This window comes from Heptranchias perlo, chromosome 23 (genome assembly GCF_035084215.1).
Source record: "Heptranchias perlo isolate sHepPer1 chromosome 23, sHepPer1.hap1, whole genome shotgun sequence".
Classification (NCBI taxonomy): domain Eukaryota; kingdom Metazoa; phylum Chordata; class Chondrichthyes; order Hexanchiformes; family Hexanchidae; genus Heptranchias; species Heptranchias perlo.
In genome coordinates, this window is record NC_090347.1 from 46,497,458 (window position 1) to 46,517,940 (window position 20,483).

At 48.0% G+C, this 20,483-nt stretch overlaps 1 protein-coding gene across 1 annotated transcript in view; it reads right to left on the bottom strand.

The window, feature by feature from the left end:
* The window catches only part of LOC137341308 (Na(+)/H(+) exchange regulatory cofactor NHE-RF1-like), a 139,843-nt gene that overhangs the window by 45,976 nt on the left and 73,384 nt on the right, over positions 1-20,483 (bottom strand). The window contains exon 2 of the mRNA XM_068004428.1: positions 7,258-7,437. Coding sequence (XP_067860529.1) covers positions 7,258-7,437 — 180 coding nt within the window. The remainder of the gene's footprint in view (positions 1-7,257; positions 7,438-20,483) is intronic.

The following is a 20,483-nucleotide window of genomic DNA, read 5'->3' on the forward strand; positions in this document are numbered from 1 at the left end:
GCTCAATCGCTAACAGATGGTGGAAGTGAGGCGATCCTAAAGAGAAGTCCAGCTGCAAGGTGTTAAAAGTATGGTTCAGGCTTTCAGCAGCAGAGAGGGGGTGGGAAGAGGAGGCAATGGCTGACCACACTACGGAGACGATGAAGTGGTCCTGGTGATGGTTCAGGTGTAAATGAAGAAGCTGAGCTTGGGGTGAAGCCGCACGCTGAGCTTCCAGACCTCTGGGCGGCCCGGGGTGACAAAGCGGGCAGTCGGACAACGTAGAGATTGGCGAGAGAATGGCTTCTGTTTTGTCAACATTAAGCTGGAGGTGGTTTTGGCTCATCCGGCTCGAGTAGGGATCCGGAGACAATGGGGACAGCTGTCTGCCGGGGGGCGGGGGGTTAGCAGAGCTGGATAGGGGTTAGCAAACGTGTGAAAGCTGGCCCTACAATGAAGAGGGGTGCGGTGGGGGAGTAGGGCCAAGGATGGAATTCTGGGTTACGCCATGTGGGCACAAGAGGAGAAACAACGGAAACGATAGTAATGGATCAGTTATGATGTACCAAGAAAAGAATGGATAAAAGTAACGAGTAACACACCCAATATTTCAGGAAACTCATCGGCTGCCGCCACTAAGCTGAAGATTTTTCACAAAATATGGTTTGTAACAAAATAATAGCAAAATAAAATAGAAAATGACTAATATGCAGCCACATCAGTGTTATCCCTCACACTTCTCCCTGGTTGCAAACTGCTTTCAGTTGAAGGATAACTGTGGTTGGGTGAGATTTTTTTTTACACAAAGTCCACTAACACTAAAAAAAAATCAAGCAGTAAAATCACACATTGTGTCCGTCTAAACTTCGGTTGTGTTAGGAGAGATAATTTTGAGCTGCACAACACTGGTGTACACTACTGGTGGGTACAGATGTGTCACTGTATAGCACTGGGGTACAGGTCTGTCACTGTTACTGTATAATATGATTAGGCAGTCAACACGGTTTTATGAAAGGGAAATAGTGTTTGACAAATTTATTAGAGTTTTTTCTGAGATTGTAATTAGATGGGTAGATAAAAGGGGAACCAATGGATGTAGTCTTTGGATTTTCAAAAGGCATTCAATGAGGTGCCGCACAAGAGTTTATTACACAAGATAAGGGTCCATGGGACTGGGGGTAATATATTAGCATTGATTAACGGACAGAAAACAGAGTCATAAACTGGTCATTTTCGGGTTGGCAGGCTGTAACTAGTGGGGCGCCGCAAGGATTAATGTTTGGGCCTCGGCTATTTACAATATAAATCAATGACTTAGATGAGGGGACCGAGTGTAATGTATCCAAGTTTGCTGACAATACAAAGCTAGGTGGGAAAGTAAGCTGTGAGGAGGACACAAAGAGGCTGCAAATGGGTATAGACAAGTTAAGTGAGTGGGCGAGAAGGTGGCAGATGGAGCATAATGTGGGGAAATGTGAAATTATTCACTTTGGTGGGAAGAATAGAAAAGTAGAATATTTTTTAAAAAGGTGAGTGTCGAAGAAATGTTAGTAGTCAGAGGGATTTGCGTGTTCTTGTACACGAAACACAAAGTTAAAAGGCAGCAACAACACTGTATAACACTGGGATATAGTACTGGTGGGAACAGTACTGGTGGGTACAGGTCTATCTCTGTATAACATGGGCACAGTGCTAGTGGGAACAGTGCTGGTGGGAACAGAGCTATCTCCGTACCAGTTAGGCACTGGCAATGGTCAACTTGAGATTAATTAGATGCATTAGATGAGGCTGATGTTGGCACATATTAAAACGCAGTGATTTAGTGCCCTTGTGCCTATAATAACCCCTCATCACGTCCCACCACTCCCACGTGGCCCCAGTTAGATGCTGTTTTGCCTACTGTCTGAATTTAGCTGTCTCGGTACTGCATTGAGTGCCAGGGTAGATTCACCACGTGGTGAATTTTTGGTCGAGTTGCTGTCACCCACACAAAATATCAAGTGATATAACAGAGGGGAAGTGACAGTATCCCAGGACAGGCAGCACATAAATACACTGTTGCATTCTTTTTTAAAATTCGTTCATGGGATGTGGGCGTCGCTGGCAAGGCCAGTATTTATTGCCCATCCCGAATTGCCCTTGAGAAAGTGGTGGTGAGCCGCCGCCTTGAACCGCTGCAGTTCGTGTGGTGAAGGTTCTCCCACAGTGCTGTTAGGAAGGGAGTTCCAGGATTTTGACCCAGTGACGATGAAGGAACAGCGAAATATTTCCAAGTCGGGATGGTATGTGACTTGGAGGGGAACGTGCAGGTGGTGTTGTTCCCATGTGCCTGCTGCCCTTGTCCTTCTAGGTGGTAGAGGATGTGGGTTTGGGAGGTGCTGTCAAAGAAGCCTTGGCAAGTTGCTGCAGTGCATCCTGTGGATGGTACACACTGCAGCCACGGTGCACCAGTGAAGGGAGTGAATGTTTAAGATGGTGGATGGGGTGCCAATCAAGTGGGCTGCTTTGGCCTGGATGGTGTCGAGCTTCTTGAGTGTTGTTGGAGCTGCGCTCATCCAGGCAAGTGGAGGGTATTCCATCACACTCCTGACTTGTGCCTTGTAGATGGTGGAAAGGCTTTGTGGAGTCAGAAGGTGAGTCGCTCGCTGCAGAATACCCAGCCTCTGACCTGCTCATGTAGCCACGGTATGTGTGTGGCTGGTCCTGTTAAGTTTCTGGTCAATGGTGACTCCCAGGATGTCGATGGTAGGGGGTTCAGCGATGATAATGCCATTGAATGTCAAGGGGAGGTGGTTAGACTCTCTCTTGTTGGAGATGGTCATTGCCTGGCACAAATGTTACTTGCCACTTATCAGCCCAAGCCTGGATGTTTTTCAGGTCTTGCTGCATACGAGCTCGGACTGCTTCATTATTTGAGGTGTTGCGAATGGAACTGATCACTGTGCAATCAGCGAACATCCCCATTTCTGACCTTATGATGGAGGGAAGGTCATTGATGAAGCAGCTGAAGATGGTTGGACCTAGGACACTGCCTTGAGGAAGTCCTGCAGCAATGTCCTGGGGCTGAGATGATTGGCCTCCAACAACTACTACCATCTTCCTTTGTGCTAGGTATGACTCCAGCCACTGGAGTGTTTTCCCCAATTCCCGTTGACTTCAATTTTGCTAGGGCTCCTTGGTGCCACACTGTCAAATGCTGCCTTGATGTTAACTCACCTCACCTCTGGAATTCAGCTCTTTTGTCCATGTTTGGACCAAGGCTGTAATGAGGTCTGGAGCCGAGTGGTCCTGGCGGAACCCAAACTGAGCATCGGTGAGCAGGTTATTGGTGAGTAAGTGCCGCTTGATAACACTGATGACGACACCTTCCATCACTTTGCTGATGATTGAGAGTAGACTGATGGGGCGGTAATTGGCCGGATTGGATTTGTCTTGCTTCTTGTGGACAGGACATACCTGGGCAGTTTTCCACATTGTCGGGTAAATGCCAGTGTTGCAGCTGTACTGAAACAGCTTGGCTAGAGGCGCGGCTAGTTCTGGAGCTCGAGTCTTCAGCACTACAGCTGTGATGTTGTCGAGGCCCAAAGCCTTTGTTGTATCCAATGCACTCAGCCGTTTCTTGATATCACATGGAGTGAATCGAATTGGTTGATGACTGGCGTCCGTGATGGTGGGGATATCGGGAGGAGGCAGAGATGTATCATCCACTCGGCACTTCTGGCTGAAGATGGTTGCAAACACTTCACAGCCTTGTCTTTTTCACTCACGTGCTGGACTCTGCCATCGTTGAGGATGGGGATGTTCACGGAGCCGCCTCCTCCCGTTAGTTGTTTAATTGTCCACCACCATTCATGACTGGATGTGGCAGGGCTGCAGAACTTTGATCTGATCTGTTGGTTGTGGAATCGCTTAGTTCTGTCTATAGCATGTTGCTTCCGCTGTTTAGCATGCATATAGTTCTGTGTTGCAGCTTCACCAGGTTGGCACCTCATTTGTTTTTTTAGGTACGCCTGGTGCTGCTCCTGGCATGCTCTTCTACACTCCTCATTGAACCAGGGTTGATCCCCTGGCTTGTTGGTAATGGTAGAGTGAGGAATATGCCGGGCCGTGAGGTTACAGATTGTGCTGGAATACAATTCTGCTGCTGCTGATGCCCAGTTTTGAGCTGCTAGATCTGTTCTGAATCTATCCCATTTAGCACGGTGGTAGTGCCACACAACACGTTGGATGGTGTCCTCAGTGTGAAGACGGGACTGCGTCTCATTCAGAAGGTAGTTCTATATATTGTTCACTCACGAAGCACCGAAAAGCAGTCCCTATTTTAGCATCATTACACTGTCAAATGCACACCAACAGTAAACATCAGATCAAGGTGGCACAACAGTCACAGCCTTCTTTAAACTGAAATGAAAACAGAAAAAGCTGGAAACACTCAGGTCGGGTAGCATTTGTGGATAGAGAGTGGACAAATCTGAGCTTCGGGACTGTGGAGTGGAAGAAATTACCAGAGAACAGGTCGAGGGGAAGGAGAGGGGAAAACACACAGTAAAGTGCTTAAGTGGAGAACAGGAGATGGTTAAATAGTAGAAGTGACATACAAGTGAGACAAGGAGGCCTAATGAGAGAAATCAAAGACATACAAGACACAGACGGGTAGAAACCGGTTCGTTTCCCATCACCCCTCTGCAGATGTGCATGTGGCTGTTTAACCTGGCAACTGACAGACTGTAAAGGACAGAAGTCTCTCAGAGAATCAGAAGCAGCTCCCCCAGAGTTCATACCATTGAAAGCATCCTGAAATGCAGGTATGCAAATGGTGCTGTGCAAAAGGGAAGATTCTCACAGCTTTATTGATGTATGCAAGTGTTACATTTGCAGAGATCAACATCAACATTTTGACACGATGCTGTATAGTTTGTTAACATGCTCTCATGAAGGAGATGGGTTTGAGCCGCACTCCAGGACTGGAGCACGTAATTTAGGCCAACACTCCAGTGCAGCACTGAGGGAGTGCTCCTATCTTGTCCAAGCCCGTGGGGAATCATCTGACGGCCACCCTTCGATGGGATATTAAACAGAAAACCTATCTGCCTGCTCAGGGAGCTTAACGATCTCTGGGTACGACGTGAAGAGCAGGGCTTGCTCTTGGGTGCCCTGGACTCCTGGCTGATATTCATTCCTCGGCCAAAGGAAGATTAACCAGTCAGTCATTTCCCCATTATTTGGAGGATCTTGTTATGTGAAGAAAGACTGTCAGGTTTACTGACATAGCAATAATTCAGTTCAAGTAATTTGCTGGATGGGATTTGCTTTGAAACATCCCAAGGTGAGTGACATGGTTTTTTCTTTTCTAAGTGTAATATTGCATCCCTGAAACATCTCATTGGAAGTGAAATTCTAGACTGAAAACTCCCCAATATTAATACAAAGACCCACAAAGGGACGATTTTATCTCTTTTGCATCATATCAATGACCAAATTCTGCAACAAACACTGGTCGACACGCCTATATTATGAACCATCTGTTGATGTTGTCTATGTTTGACCAGTTTTGTGCGATTAAATTGATCCCTTCATCCCAGTCTTCCTCATCTCCCCTTTGTCTAACTTGCACTAAAATATTCAAAAAAAGGGAGACACAAAATCACAGAGCAGCGAGTTCATCATCGGTGATACAAACATTGCTAGAATCCATTATTAGGGCCAGAGTAATTGAGCTCTGGGAAAAGTATAAGCTGATTATAGAGAGCGTCAACATGGCTTTGTGAAAGGTAAGTCATATCTAACCAACCGCAGAGAGTTCTGTGGCAGAATCAATTTTCAAAACGCATTTCTTAAGGTTCCACACAAAAAATTACTCAGTAAAACAGAGGGGATAATATTGGCCCAGACACCAGGAGCAGTCTCTGCTAAACAGGGAAGCAATGGAAAGGAGGACAGGAATACATTATACTGGAAAACCACGGATGCCGAATAATTGAGGTGCATAAAAGGAAAATAGATTGCCAGGAAGGAAGGGTATTAAGGGATATGGAGAGGGGGCATCGGATTGTATTAAAGGGGAGAGCTGCCAAACAAAATCATGGGGCAGGTTTGATGGGCCGAAATGCCTCCTCCTGTTCATATTTTCCCACCTCACCTGTGACATTTGATTGACAGGGCTGTTGACCAATGAGTTATGAGGTAGGGCAGACTCCCAACTAATGGGGTAAAGGTTTGGATAAAGGGAAGCCAGGTTTGGGTTTCTCATTTTTAAAAGCAGGGCGTAACAGCAATGTCCTGACTGGCCAGAACACAGCCTCCTGCTGCACGCGCCGCAGAATATCAGCCCCACCTCGAGTATCAGAGATTAAACAGGAGGGGGGCCCAGCAAGCAACCACACAAATCGACCCTGGTGCCATCCAAGGGAGCAGCCTGGAACTTAAACGGTCAGCATACTGCTCTCTATAAAGGGGCAGTAGAATACCCAGGGCCAGTGACCTGACCTGGCAGTATCAGCTAACAAGGCCCAAGTAGGATTACAAACGAGCACATATATATTTCTTTCCATATACAGGGTGTGCAAGGAGTAAGACTTCATAAATTACATATCTGTCGTCTTGAACACAAAGGATCGACTATATTCCATGGTGTATAACTATACATGCCTATATAGATATATATATACTACAAGGAGAGTGGCAGCAACAATCACTTGAACCTTAGTTAAGCAAACATTCTTCTGTGCAAGCCTGGACAGTGAGCTATTTGAACGTGGGGATCATCACTTCGGAGGCCAATCCTGTCCTCATCAGATATCCACCTGTGCCCTTTTCAGCACTGGAACAAAACATAGCAAATAGGAATGGGAGCCCTGGCTTAATTTCTTTTTGCCTTTTGCCTTTCCTTAGTCCAGGTACAGAGGTCAAATTACAGCATCTCCCTTACTGTTTGCCTCCATAGCATTGAGGCCAGGTCAACAGTAAGTCACTAGCGGTTGGGACATTGAGTGTGTCGGCTATATAAATGCAAAAAAAAATTCAGCTAGAGCTTGAAGGAAAGTTTTACAGGGCTATGGGGAAATTGAGGGGGAGTGGGACTAATTGGATAACTCCTTCCAAGAACCCGATACAGTGGTGTCCAGAATAATTAATGTTAGATAGTGTCAGACACAGACGTGTCTCAGATTATGGGGTGACTGTGTAATCAATGCACTTTTTAAATGTCTTGGGCTAAATGATACAGGACACAATAGATTCAGACCAGCTGAGTTTTATAATTAAGTGTGAGTGAGTTACCTCGATGATGCGATCCTGAGGCAGCAGTCCGGAATGTTCTGCGGGAGAGTCCGGGTCCACGGCCCGGATATACTGACCAGTCTTCAACTTCTCACTGTGGAGGTTGAAGCCATAACCGTTGGAGCCTTTCTGCATACGACAGAGACGAGGGCGCAGCTCTCTCTGGGGATCAGGCACCTCCTGAAATCACAACACCACACCTCATTAAAAAGAGTAGAGGGAATGGAGATTACAGAATCCAGTAACAGACAAGGCAAAAAAGGACACACAAACTATCAAAAAATAACGTACTTTTATACAGCTGAAAGGTGTATGGGGAGGGACAATCCAGTGGAGACCCTCAGTCTACCTGCTCAAGAGGGACTTGAACCCACAACCTTCCGACTCAGAGGTGAGACACCAATGTCTGACTCTGACCCTGAGTCAAGGCTAACATCTATAGAGAATGATAGAAATTATAGCACAGGAGGAGGCCAATCAGCCCAGCGCTGGCTCTTCAACAGGAGCTCTTTGCCGACCCCCCCACCACCATGGCCAAATAGGATGCAAGCCTTCACCACGTCGGCCCACATATGAGGAATGGTCACTCGGGGCAGTAGCAGAGAGAAATCAGCTCCCATTGGGCTCTCACCCAACTACAGAAAACCATCAGGAGAGGGGGACAAAAGCTGTCACTGGGCACTGTAGAAATGTACGAGCACAGGGACATCTCCCTCCTCCACACCACGTTCAATTAAGAGCCAGACAGGATTGCCGAGAAGTAATTAGAAAAGTTGGGAATGGAGGAGTGATGAGCAGACGGAGGGTCACTCGTACACTGGTGAGCTGACCATGGTCTTTGACTGGTGTCAGCGGGCAACTCAATAGTTTACACAACAACTGCTGCTCGAGTCAGGGCCCCTAAGGTCCTTCTGGGTTAGTACATCGTCTGAAAACTAGTCCAGTGGAAGTGCAGTTGTCCATTTCCGTGGGCCAGTGTAAGTTATACATAAAGATTATTAAGCTGTTACACATTGAACACACCTACAGATTTATAAACCTACGAGCTGCAGAGAGAATAGTGGCTGATTCTTCACCCCTCCTCAGCCCAGGCACCGCAAGAAATTCTAAATACCCAGCCAAAAGATGGGCCCCCATGCAAATATGTGTTGTACAAAAGTAGTATATTGTGATATGATTTGCTTTATTATTAGTGCAGTGTGGAAACAGCCTCTTCGGCCTATTTCTTTGAGCATTTTACAACATGTTTATGTTTTAATAGATCGACAGGGGGAGGGGGTTGTGCGGGGATATGGAGGGTCCCTGAATGTTCTTGGTGTCCAGGAATTCTTAATCTGGCTGTGGATTGAAGAACATAAATGGGCCATTAATAGTAAACCTGGTTACAGTGCGTTAACCAGAGGGAGCACAGTTCAATCTACCAACCATCTGCTCCAGTGCATCGTCTACAAGACTCCGCAATTGAGGGTAAACACGCACATTTCCAATCAACATTCACGTCTTCAATACACTCCTGGAACAGTTCATCCCGTTTGCCCCGACTCACCACTCCTGTCCCAAAGGTAGTGACTCGACGTGGGATACGGGTTCCACAGGTGCCAGCTGCCCTCGACTACCTCACGCAAATGGTCACCCTTCATGTGAGCAGGCTATTTGACCATGATGGCAGAGGGATGATGTATCATCGTTCTGCACCCAGCTGACGCCCATCCACACACTCTCTCCCCACCCCACCCATTAGATCAATGGTGATCAGATTGACCGACAATGGCCGATTTTTCCCCACCCTAATATACCCAGAGGTGAACAATGACCCCTGCATCTCGGACCCAACAGACAACCAATCAGGACTGGGACCTGTCAGGCCCGTGTAGCCCAGGACCACAATGGGCATTCCCAACCTTAGGGCGAGCCTTCAGGCAAAGGGACTATAACTGATGGTCAAAACCCTCGCAGACCCCACACAGGGGAGGCTTAATCTTTATAAAACACCTTCAACTGAGCATGCGATAGAGGGCCAAGAGTATGCACATCACACATCTGCTCAAACCGGCAACTGTACAGAAATCCTTCATACAGTTTGGTGCATAGGAACAGGAGTAGGCCATTCAGCCCCTCGTGCCTGCTCCGCCATTTGATAAGATCATGGCTGATCTGTGATCTAACTCCATATACCTGCCTTTGGCCCATATCCCTTAATACCTTTGGTTGTCAAAAAGCTATCTATCTCAGATTTAAATTTAGCAATTGAGCTAGTATCAATTGCCGTTTGCGGAAGAGAGTTCCAAACTTCTACCACCCTTTGTGCGTAGAAATGTTTTCTAATCTCGCTCCTGAAAGGTCTGGCTCTAATTTTTGGACTGTGCCCCTTACTCCTAGAATCCCCAACCAGCGGAAATAGTTTCTCTCTATCCACCCTATCCGTTCCCCTTAATATCTTATAAACTTCGATCAGATCACCCCTTAACCTAATAAACTCTAGAGAATACAATCCCAATTTGCGTAATCTCTCCTCGTGACTTAACCCTTGAAGTCTGGGTATCATTCTAGTAAACCTACGCTGCACTCCCTCCAAAGCCAATATGTCCTTCCAAAGGTGCGGTGCCCAGAACTGCTCACAGTACTCCAGGTGCGGTCTAACCAGGGTTTTGTATAGCTGCAGCATAACTTCTGCCCCCTTGTACTCTAATCCTCTAGATATTAAGGCCAGCATTCCATTAGCCTTCTTGATTATTTTCTGCACCTGTTCATGACACTTCATTGATCAATGTGCCTGTACCCCTAGGTCCCTTTGGACATCTACTGTTTTTAAACTTTTTACCATTTAGAAAGTACCCTGTTCTATCCTTTTTTGATCCAAAGTGGATGACCTCACATTTGTCTACATTGAATTCCATTTGCCACAGTTTTGCCCATTCACCTAATCTATCAATATCGCTTTGTAATTTTATGTTTTCATCTACACTGCTTACAATGCCACCAATCTTTGTGTCATCGGCAAACTTAGATATGAGACTTTCTATGCCTTCATCTAAGTCGTTAATAAATATTGTGAATAATTGAGGCCCCAAGACACATCCCTGCGGGACTCCACTAGTCACATCCTGCCAATGTGAGTACCTACCCATTATCCCTACTCTCTGTTGCCTTTTGCTCAGCCAACTTCCTAACCAAGTCTGTACTTTTCCCTCGATTCCATGGGCTTCTATCTTAGCTAACGGTCTCTTATGTGGGACTTCATCAAATGCCTTCTGGAAGTCCATATAAATAACATCCATTGACATTCCCCTGTCCACTACTTTAGTCACCTCTTCAAAAAATTCAATCAGGTTTGTCAGGCACGACCTACCTTTCACAAATCCATGCTGGCTCTCTCTGATTAACTGAAAATTCTCGAGGTGTTCAGTCACCCTATCCTTAATTATCGGCTCCAGCATTTTCCCCACAACAGATGTTAGGCTAACTGGTCTATAATTCCCCGGTTTCCCTCTCTCTCCTTTCTTAAAAAGCAGGGTGACATGTGCAATTTTCCAATCTCGAGGGACAGTTCCTGAATCGAGAGAACTTTGAAAGATTATAGTTGGGGCATCTGCAATGTGCTCACCTACTTCCTTTAAAACCCTGCGATGGAAACCATCTGGTCCTGGGGATTTGTCACTCTTTAGTGCTATTATTTTCTTCATTACTGTTGCTTTACTTATATTAATTTTATCGAGTAACTGTCCCCGATTCAGTATTAGTTTTCTTGGGATTTCCGGCATGCTATCCTCTTTTTCTACTGTAAATACTGACGCAAAGTAATCGTTCAACATGTCCGCCATTTCCCCATTGTCAATGACAATATCCCCACTATCAGTTTTTAAGGGGCCAACACTGCTCCTGACCACCCTCTTTTTCCTAATGTAACTATAAAAGTTCTTCGTATTGGTTTTGATATCCCTTGCAAGTTTCTTTTCATGCTCTCTTTTTGTAGCTCTTACTATCTGTTTTGTGACCCTTTGTTGATCTTTGTATCTTTCCCATTCGCCAGGATCTGTGCCATTTTTTGCCTTTTTGTAAGCCCTTTCCTGATGTCTTATACTGTCCCTTACCTCTTTAGTTGTCCATGGCTGTTGTGAAACTCTGCACCATGAGTCTGCAGACACGATGCCTAAGCTGCATGGTACAGTACAAGTACCAGACCCGAGTCCAAGCCCCAGGGAGGTGGTGATAGAGCAAAAGCAAGACTTCAAAAATGGAAAGATATACGATGCTTTGACAAATCAGTAGAGAATTCTTCAGTCAGTTTTTTTTTATTCATTCATGGATGTGGGCGTCGCTGGCAAGGCCAGTATTTATTGCCCATCCCTAATTGCCCTTGAGAAGGTGGTGGTGAGCCGCCTTCTTGAACCGCTGCAGTCCGTGTGGTGAAGGTTCTCCCACAGTGCTGTTGGGAAGGGAGTTCCAGGATTTTGACCCAGTGACGATGAAGGAACGGCGATATATTTCCAAGTCGGGATGGTGTGTGACTTGGTGGAGAACGTGCAGGTGGTGTTGTTCCCATGTGCCTGCTGCCCTTGTCCTTCTAGGTGGTAGAGGTCAGGGTTTGGGAGGTGCTGTAGAAGAAGCCTTGTTGAGTTGCTGCAATGCATCCTGTAGATGGTACACACTGCAGCCACGGTGCGCCGGTGGCGAAGGGAGTGAATGTTTAGGGTACCAATCAAGCGGGCTGCTTTGTCCTGGATGGTGTCAAGCTTCTTGAGTGTTGTTGGAGCTGCACTCATTCAGGCAGTGGAGAGTATTCCATCACACTCCTGACTTTTGCCTTGTAGATGGTGGAAAGGCTTTGGGGAGTCAGGAGGTGAGTCACTCGCTGCAGAATACTCAGCCTCTGATCTGCTCTTGCAGCCATGGTATTTATGTGGCTGGCCAGTTAAGTTTCTGGTCAATGGTGACCCCCAAGATGCTGATGGTGGGGGATTCGGCGATGGTAATGCCATTGAATGTCAAGGGGAGGTGGTCAGACTCTCTCTTGTTGGAGATGGTCATTGCCTGGCACTTGTCTGACACAAATGTTACTTGCCACTTATGAGCCCAAGTCTGGATGTTGTCCAGGTTTTGCTGCATGTGGGCACAGACTGCTTCATTATCTGAGGGGTTGCGAATGGAACTGAACACTGTGCAATCATCAGCGAACATCCCCACTTCTGACCTTATGATGGAGGGAAGGTCATTGATGAAACAGCTGAAGATGGTTGGGCCTAGGACACTGCCCCGAGGAACTCCTGCAGCAATGTCCTGGGGCTGAGATGATTGGCCTCTAACAACCACTACCATTTTCCTTTGTGCTAGGTATGACTCCAACCACTGGAGAGATTTCCTCCTGATTACCACTGACTTCAATATTACTAGGGCTCCTTGATGCCACACTCGGTCAAATGCTGCCTTGATGTCAAGGGCAGTCACTCTCACCTCACCACCTTCATCGGACACAGTGTGAACTCCATTTGGAATCCAGGCGACTGGCTGTGATTGGATGTTCCAGTCTTTCTCTTGTCCAGGGCAATTACAATCGTAGCGAGAGAGCGAGAAGAGCCACTCCAACAGGAATCACAGCCGGGACTTCCCAGGGCGAGGCTACAGTATCAGGCAAATAAATGAGCCATTTTGGCTGCGGACAGACACTATTTCAGCTTCCACATCTGCTGATTGGTGCTTAGGGCCAGTTAATGACAGGGAATGTTGTACGTAACAAGCATCACTCGTAACATTCCCCTCATATAAACTGTTCTGTCGTTACCAACTGGTCTTAAAAACTGTGTATTTATGGATATGGATTCGCAAGAGCGACAGAAAAGCCGCGCTCACTTAAACCCCTACGGAGCCATGTTCTTCATGGTGACAGAGATCCTCTGCTGGTCTGGTGAACAAGAGCCAGAAGGTCCCGCATTCAATTACAGGACGGAGTTAGAATCATAGAATGATACAGCACAAAAGGAAGCCATTTGGCCCATCGTACCTGTGCCGGCTCTTTGAAAGAGCTATCCAATTAGTCCCACTCCCCCTGCTCTTTCCCCATAGCCCTGTAAATTTTTCCTTTTCAGGTATTTATAGAATTTCCTTTTGAAAGTTATTATTGAATCTGCTTCCATCACCCTTTCAGACAGTGGATTCCAGGTCACTGTCAGCAGAGATTAACCGAGATACACTGAGTTAGTTACACTGGTCTCAGTGTCTCCAAGGGAGGAGAGTCAGCCAGGGTTTCCATTGTAACCATCCAGTGGACCCCCAACGCCCCCCTCACCAATCTGGAAAGGGCAGGTGTTTGGACAAGACAGGGGTTGGCTGCGGGCTCCTTCATGGCAAACTAGCCTGCTGACAGTCTGGACTCATTCGATTGAAGATAAGGAACAAAAGCAAATAAGACAAGAGTGACAAGCCACTGCCAGTCTCAATGGTTTGTTTGACCATCGCATTCAAACACTGTCGCTCAGTCCTCCCAACTCCACTCAACCAGCAATCTCAGAGAGATCCCTTCAAACCATCACAGAAACCTTTTGAAGTCTTCTTATTGCTTTAAAAAAATTCCCATCGGAAAACAGAGCAGGCTCTGCTCCGTTAAAACTGGAACGCAACTGCAGGAAGCAAATTAAGATGTTTAGGTTCCTTGCTCTCTCCGAGGGAGGGGCAGTTGCTGCCAAAGCTATAACTTATCAGATTGGCTCCAACTAGAAAGAGCGCTTGGTCACGTAGCAGCAGAGCAAGGGGACATATAGCCTCTAGCCCCAGAGTCTCCACACAGATAATCAGTGAATGACAATGCACTTTATGGAAACACACCACTCCAAACCAGAATACTTCCTAGTTTACAAGATGGTTGGGTTCTTCTGGTCCCAGCACACCTTGTACTCACATTAATGCAATTACTAATCTTAAAAAATAAACACACGAGGAAAGAAAAGAGACATTGTCTCTCTTCACCACTGCCCCCCTACCCCCTCACCAAGAGCTACCCAGGGGACAGAGCATCAAAGGTACAGATTTACTTCAGCCTCATGAGTAAAACATTGGTGGATTTTTGACTGAATTCCAAGTTGTAATTCAGTCTATTCTGCAGATAATGAACTTAGATGCCTAGATTTTATTTTGTTTTGCTTAATATTAACTTCACATCACTGAAGGAGTCAGCTCCCCCGGAACCATTGAATCTGATCTGTAGGACTGGAATCTCAGCAATAAAATGGGGCACCAGGCATTCCAACATAAGAAATAGGAGCAGGAGTAGGCTGTACGGCCCCTCGAGCCTGCTCCACTATTAAATACAATAGTGGCTGATCTTCAACCTCAACTCCACTTTCCCGCCCTATCCCCATATCCCTTGATTCCCTTAGTGTCCAAAAATCTGTCGATCTCGACCACAGAGCACCCACAGCCCTCTGGGGTAGAGAATTCCAAAGATTCACAACCCTCTGAGGGAAGACATTTTTCCTCACCTCAGTCCTAAATGGCCGACCCCTTATCTTGAGACTATGACCCCTAGTTCTAGACTCTCCATCCAGTGGAAACAGCCTCTCGGTATCTACCCTGTCTAACCCTCGAAGAATTTTATATGTTTCAATGAGATCACCTCTCATTCTTTAAAACTCCAGAAAATATAGGCCCATTTTACATAATATGGCAGGGAACAAACTAAAGAGGGACACGGCGACCCTCACCACCCCCCGCCCCCACCCCAGGGGAAACAACCAAATCACCTCCCTACACCCCAGGGGAAACAACCAAATCACCTCCCTACACCCCAGGGGAAACAACCAAATCACCTCCCTACACCCCAGGGGAAACAACCAAATCACCTCCCTACACCCCAGGGGAAACAACCAAATCACCTCCCTACACCCCAGGGGAAACAACCAAATCACTCCCTCAGGAACGTGCATTACTGCGAGGTCAGGTATCAGCGCAATCTTCAGTTACCACTGGGTGACCACACACATTTGATCAAGTCACAGCCGTGCGCAAAGACTTGCAGAATTATCACTGTAGTGTATCGCCAGAGGGCCACAGTCGGCCGCCGGGCCGCCAGAGGGCCACAGTCGGCCGCCGGGCCGCCAGAGGGCCACAGTCGGCCGCCGCGCCGCCAGAGGGCCACAGTCGGCCGCCGGGCCGCCAGAGGGCCACAGTCGGCCGCCGGGCCGCCAGAGGGCCACAGTCGGCCGCCGGGCCGCCAGAGGGCCACAGTCGGCCGCCGGGCCGCCAGAGGGCCACAGTCGGCCGCCGCGCCGCCAGAGGGCCACAGTCGGCCGCCGCGCCGCCAGAGGGCCACAGTCGGCCGCCGCGCCGCCAGAGGGCCACAGTCGGCCGCCGCGCCGCCAGAGGGCCACAGTCGGCCGCCGCGCCGCCAGAGGGCCACAGTCGGCCGCCGCGCCGCCAGAGGGCCACAGTCGGCCGCCGCGCCGCCAGAGGGCCACAGTCGGCCGCCGCGCCGCCAGAGGGCCACAGTCGGCCGCCGCGCCGCCAGAGGGCCACAGTCGGCCGCCGCGCCGCCAGAGGGCCACAGTCGGCCGCCGCGCCGCCAGAGGGCCACAGTCGGCCGCCGCGCCGCCAGAGGGCCACAGTCGGCCGCCGCGCCGCCAGAGGGCCACAGTCGGCCGCCGCGCCGCCAGAGGGCCACAGTCGGCCGCCGCGCCGCCAGAGGGCCACAGTCGGCCGCCGCGCCGCCAGAGGGCCACAGTCGGCCGCCGCGCCGCCAGAGGGCCACAGTCGGCCGCCGCGCCGCCAGAGGGCCACAGTCGGCCGCCGCGCCGCCAGAGGGCCACAGTCGGCCACTGGAAGTGTAAAGTAGGGAAGAAAAATTGGCAACACACATACTCCACGAAGAGTGTTGAAATAGCTAAGGAGGAGGCAGAGACTCGCGGGAGTCTTAGTAGACTCAACACTCAACATGCATTGTTCAACCAATGCCGAGCATACAAAGCCCATCCTTTAGGCCAAGACAGCAGTGTACAAGTCAGAGAAAGTCCTGATCAAACTGTACAGGTCAGACTACACCTTACATACTGTGTGCAGTAGTGGTTGCAAAGACTCAAAGGAGACACTAAAAGGTGTCAGCCATGGATTAGGGGTAGCACTCTCCCCTCTGAGACAGAAGGTCGTGGGTTCAAGTCCCACTCCAGACACTTGAGCACAAGATCTGGGCTGACACTCCAGTGCAGTACTGAGGGAGTGGTGCGCTGTCGGAGGTGCTATCTTTCCGATGAAATGTTAAACTGAGGCCCCGCCTGCCCTCTCAGGTGGGTGTAAAAGATCCCACGGCACTATTTGACGATGAGCAGGGGAGTTGACTCTGGTGTTCTGGCCACTATTTATCCCTCAACCAACATCACTAAAACTGATTATCTGGTGATTTATCGCATTGCTGCTCGTGGTGGCATGCTGTGTGCAAGTTCGCTGCTACGTGTCCTACATTACAACAGAGACTAGACTTCATAAGTACGTCAGTGGCTGTAAGCAGCTTTGGGCACACGCACGGTACACACAAGCACACAGAAGGTCAGGAGGTCAACACTCATACCAGCCATATGGGGATTAACTGAATTCAGCTGCTTAAGACAATCATTGGGACTGGCGGGTATCTCAAGACAAGACCGAGCCGCAGAGAGGACTCGGGACAGGTCTCCTTGGAGCAGGAATAATGCAACGGGTATGTGTTTTTCCTTTCAGTGCTGCTGACAGGTTGAACCGCTAACTAAAGATCCAAGAATTCTCTGCATGTTAAACATGGGGCCAGTACAGGGACATCTCAGCAGGAGACAGCCAATGATGCTTCCCGCAGACTTTCAGAGATGCGACTGCCAGCAGTGCCAAGTGTGAGCACCGGAGCTGGGGCACAATTCAGGTCCGAGGCTTTCTTCTATTCTCCACTGAAGTTAAAGTAAAGCACGCACCTGGCTTTTTCTAAAGGGAAGTTTTTGGCTAGTTTAAAAAGGATTAGGAAGGAACATTCCGAAGGGCAGTCAGGCCCAGCAGTGCTGAAGTTTAGCGGTCAGCGTGACATTCTGGCACAACCTGCACATTTCAGAAACGTGCGCCTGTGCCGGTACCAAGTAACAGCGAGTCTACTGAAGTGGCAAAGTCAAAGCAGAACCTCGGGGACCATTTGCTTTAGGAAGCCCTGCTCAAACCACACCAGGGAAAGTGACACAGCTCGCAAAATCAATCATAGAATCAGACAGCACAAAAGGAGGCCATTCAGCCCATCATGCCTGTGCCAGCTCTTTGAAATAGCCATCCAATTAGTCCCACTCCCCCTGCCCTTTCCCCATAGCCCTGCAAATTTTCCCCCCTTCAAATATTTATCCAAAGTTATAATTGAGTTTGTTTCCACCGTCCTTTCAGGCAGTGCATTCGCAGATCACCATTAGCTCCTTTTATCCGTGGTGGCCGGGGTCCCAAACCAGCCCCAGTTATCAAGGTGAACTCTTATCTATTGACTGTAGCTCGCCCCCAAGCAATGATGAGTTTGGAGGATTCTCGGCCAGGTTCTTATGTACACTTTGACGCAAACCGGGAGTCAGCCTTATAAAGATGATTAGTGTGGGATGTGAAACATTCACACTGCACTCTGATGTAGTTCACAGAACAGGGTCAAAGCCTGTTGTTGGGCCAGAATCTAAGGGTTTTATTCAGAGTCTAGCCTATGCCAAATCTGAGGGTTGCCAACTCTGGTTGGACGTATTCCTGGAGATTTCATCACATGACTTCCCACCGCCCCACCCCAGTCAAGCAGCCTTCCCCCCACCCCCCCCGTTTCCAATATTTCTATAACCAATAAACAAAAGCATTCAAAAAATATGAAAACACACCCATTTTTTAAAAAATGTCCCTTTGATCGTCCTCCTGGTTTGCTCGCAGCAGTGTCCTGGAGCTTCATCTTCAATTCCTGGAGACTACAGGGCAGTCCTGGAGTGTTGGCAACCCCACTGGGACTGCACATTTCTTACATGAAGTGCCTGAGATGGAAAGCATTCCATTCTCACCTCCAGCAAAAAAAACACAAAAAAGCTAACATTTACCCGTGCCACTCAGTTTTATTTTAAGGTTAATATTCGAGTTACTGGTTAATATGCAGAAAGGCAAATGATTGGAACTGGTGTGACTGGGTGCAGAAGGAAAGGTCATGGGCTGGGGATTTCTGGAACCCGCACAGGAAGATGATCATTTGTCTAATAGAAGCTGTGCAAGAAATCTGCTTGCATACAGCCATACAATGCAGGAGGAAATCTATTGGGACTGGACGGTGGAAATGGGCTGTTGCTCTTGGCTCTGCTCAGCCTTCCTCCTTGCCTCTCCCCGTTGTTGTTTTCTGTACTTTCTCCAGGCTGGAGGTTAAATCGAGATCAGCTTCAAATCCACACCAATTTCGTGATTGGCGACTACAGCCTCCGAAAACTGGCACACTTGGAACATTAACCGGTTATTTCTCCTGTTGCCGTCACCAGAATCTAACACGGTGTCCAATTGGCTTATGCTGATGTACAGACAGACTGATGGATTGGCCCAAGTTTTAATCATTAAATTTTGCTCGAGTGCCTGTTGCCTATAGAATCTAAGAGTGGGCATGCACTTGTTCTTAAATAAAGACATCTCGTACTGACGATTACCAGCATGCCTAAGCTCCTCCTGCCAAATGCGTTCTCATCTGCTCTTATCCTATCAGATACTAAAGTAAGTGACCTTCTCTGGACAGACTGCACAGGGTTTCCTTCACATACACACTCAAGAAAGAAAGAAAGACTTGCATTTATAAAGCACTTTACAGCCAATTAAGTACTTTTGAAGTGTAGTCACTGTTGTAATGTAGGAAATGCGGCAGCCAATTTGCACACAGCAAGATCCCACAAACAGCACTGTGATAACGACCAGATAATCTGTTTTAGTGACGTTGGTTGAGGGATAAATATTAGCCAGGACACTGGGGAGAACTCCCCTGCTCTTTTTCCAATAGTGTTATGGGAACTTTTACATCCACCAGACCCAGCACAGTGGAGTTGCGTCACATGCTCATGCACTGTCCCCACACGAGCACTTTCCATAGCAGGGATCACTGGCAGGCAATCCAGATGCCGCCCCTCGTCTTCCCCATCCCCCAAATTCAGAGTGCTGAGCTCTGCTGACGCACCAGGGACAGAATGAGGGATCTTTCTCTAGAAGAGATGCCACTTAACATCTGGCCTGGGCCGCCGCCAGTTTAAGATCAGATTTATTTTAGGATTTCTTAAACAATACATTAAACAAACAGATTCCAAATCTGGACACGACCTCTTAATTTTTCGCACTTTACTCTCAAAATACTTTTGAAATCCATGAAGCACTGAGACCTCTCCAATTTTACTGCCTACTCATCACAAGACAAGACAGTGTGGATGGCTCAGAAGTTGCGTTCAAGATCAATGGAAAGCTAAAACAATTTAAGGAATGCTGACAATATAGTATTGATTGCAGATACAAAACAGGTTACAAGGCACCGCGGAAGAGGGGGAGATAAGGGACAGAAACACCGATGTAAGTCTGCGTGTGTGCTACATTCATGCTTTAGAGCACAGTGACGGATTCAGAGAACCTCAGCTGTCCCCGACAACAGTGACTGTGTGAATGAGATGTATATTACAGGTGGTTCATAGAATCACAGCACACAGGTGGTGGCTATTCGGCCCACCGTGTCTGCGCCAGCTCTTTGAAAGAACTATCCAAGTAGATCCACTCCCCTGTTCTTTCCCCGTGGCCCTATTTATCAAATTCCCTTTTGAACATACGAAAATGTGAAATTGACAGGCAGGAGAAGACCAGCTGGTCCATCAAGCTTGCCCCACACCATGATGCCCTAAGTATCATGACTAGACACTTCTTCCCTCTCCCCCCCTAGCCATGTAAACTCCTGGGAGAGGCAAAAAAGAGAAAAAACCCAGAGCCAGTAAGGGAAAAAATACTCTGGAAAATTCCTCACCAACCCCCTCGAAACCGATGGGAAAGTGTTCCATTCCCTAGCACTAACATCCCTCACTTTCTTTCCCCTGGAGCAGAGAGGGTTAAGAGGTTCCCTGGTTCAGGTCTTAAAGATTAGGGAGGGTTATGAAGGCGTAAGTAGTGAGAGACAGTTCACATTGGGTCTGGTTGCAGGATTAGTAACAGGACGGCACAAAGTTAGGGCAATTACAAAAGGAACTAAACAGGTTAAGACAAAATAAAAA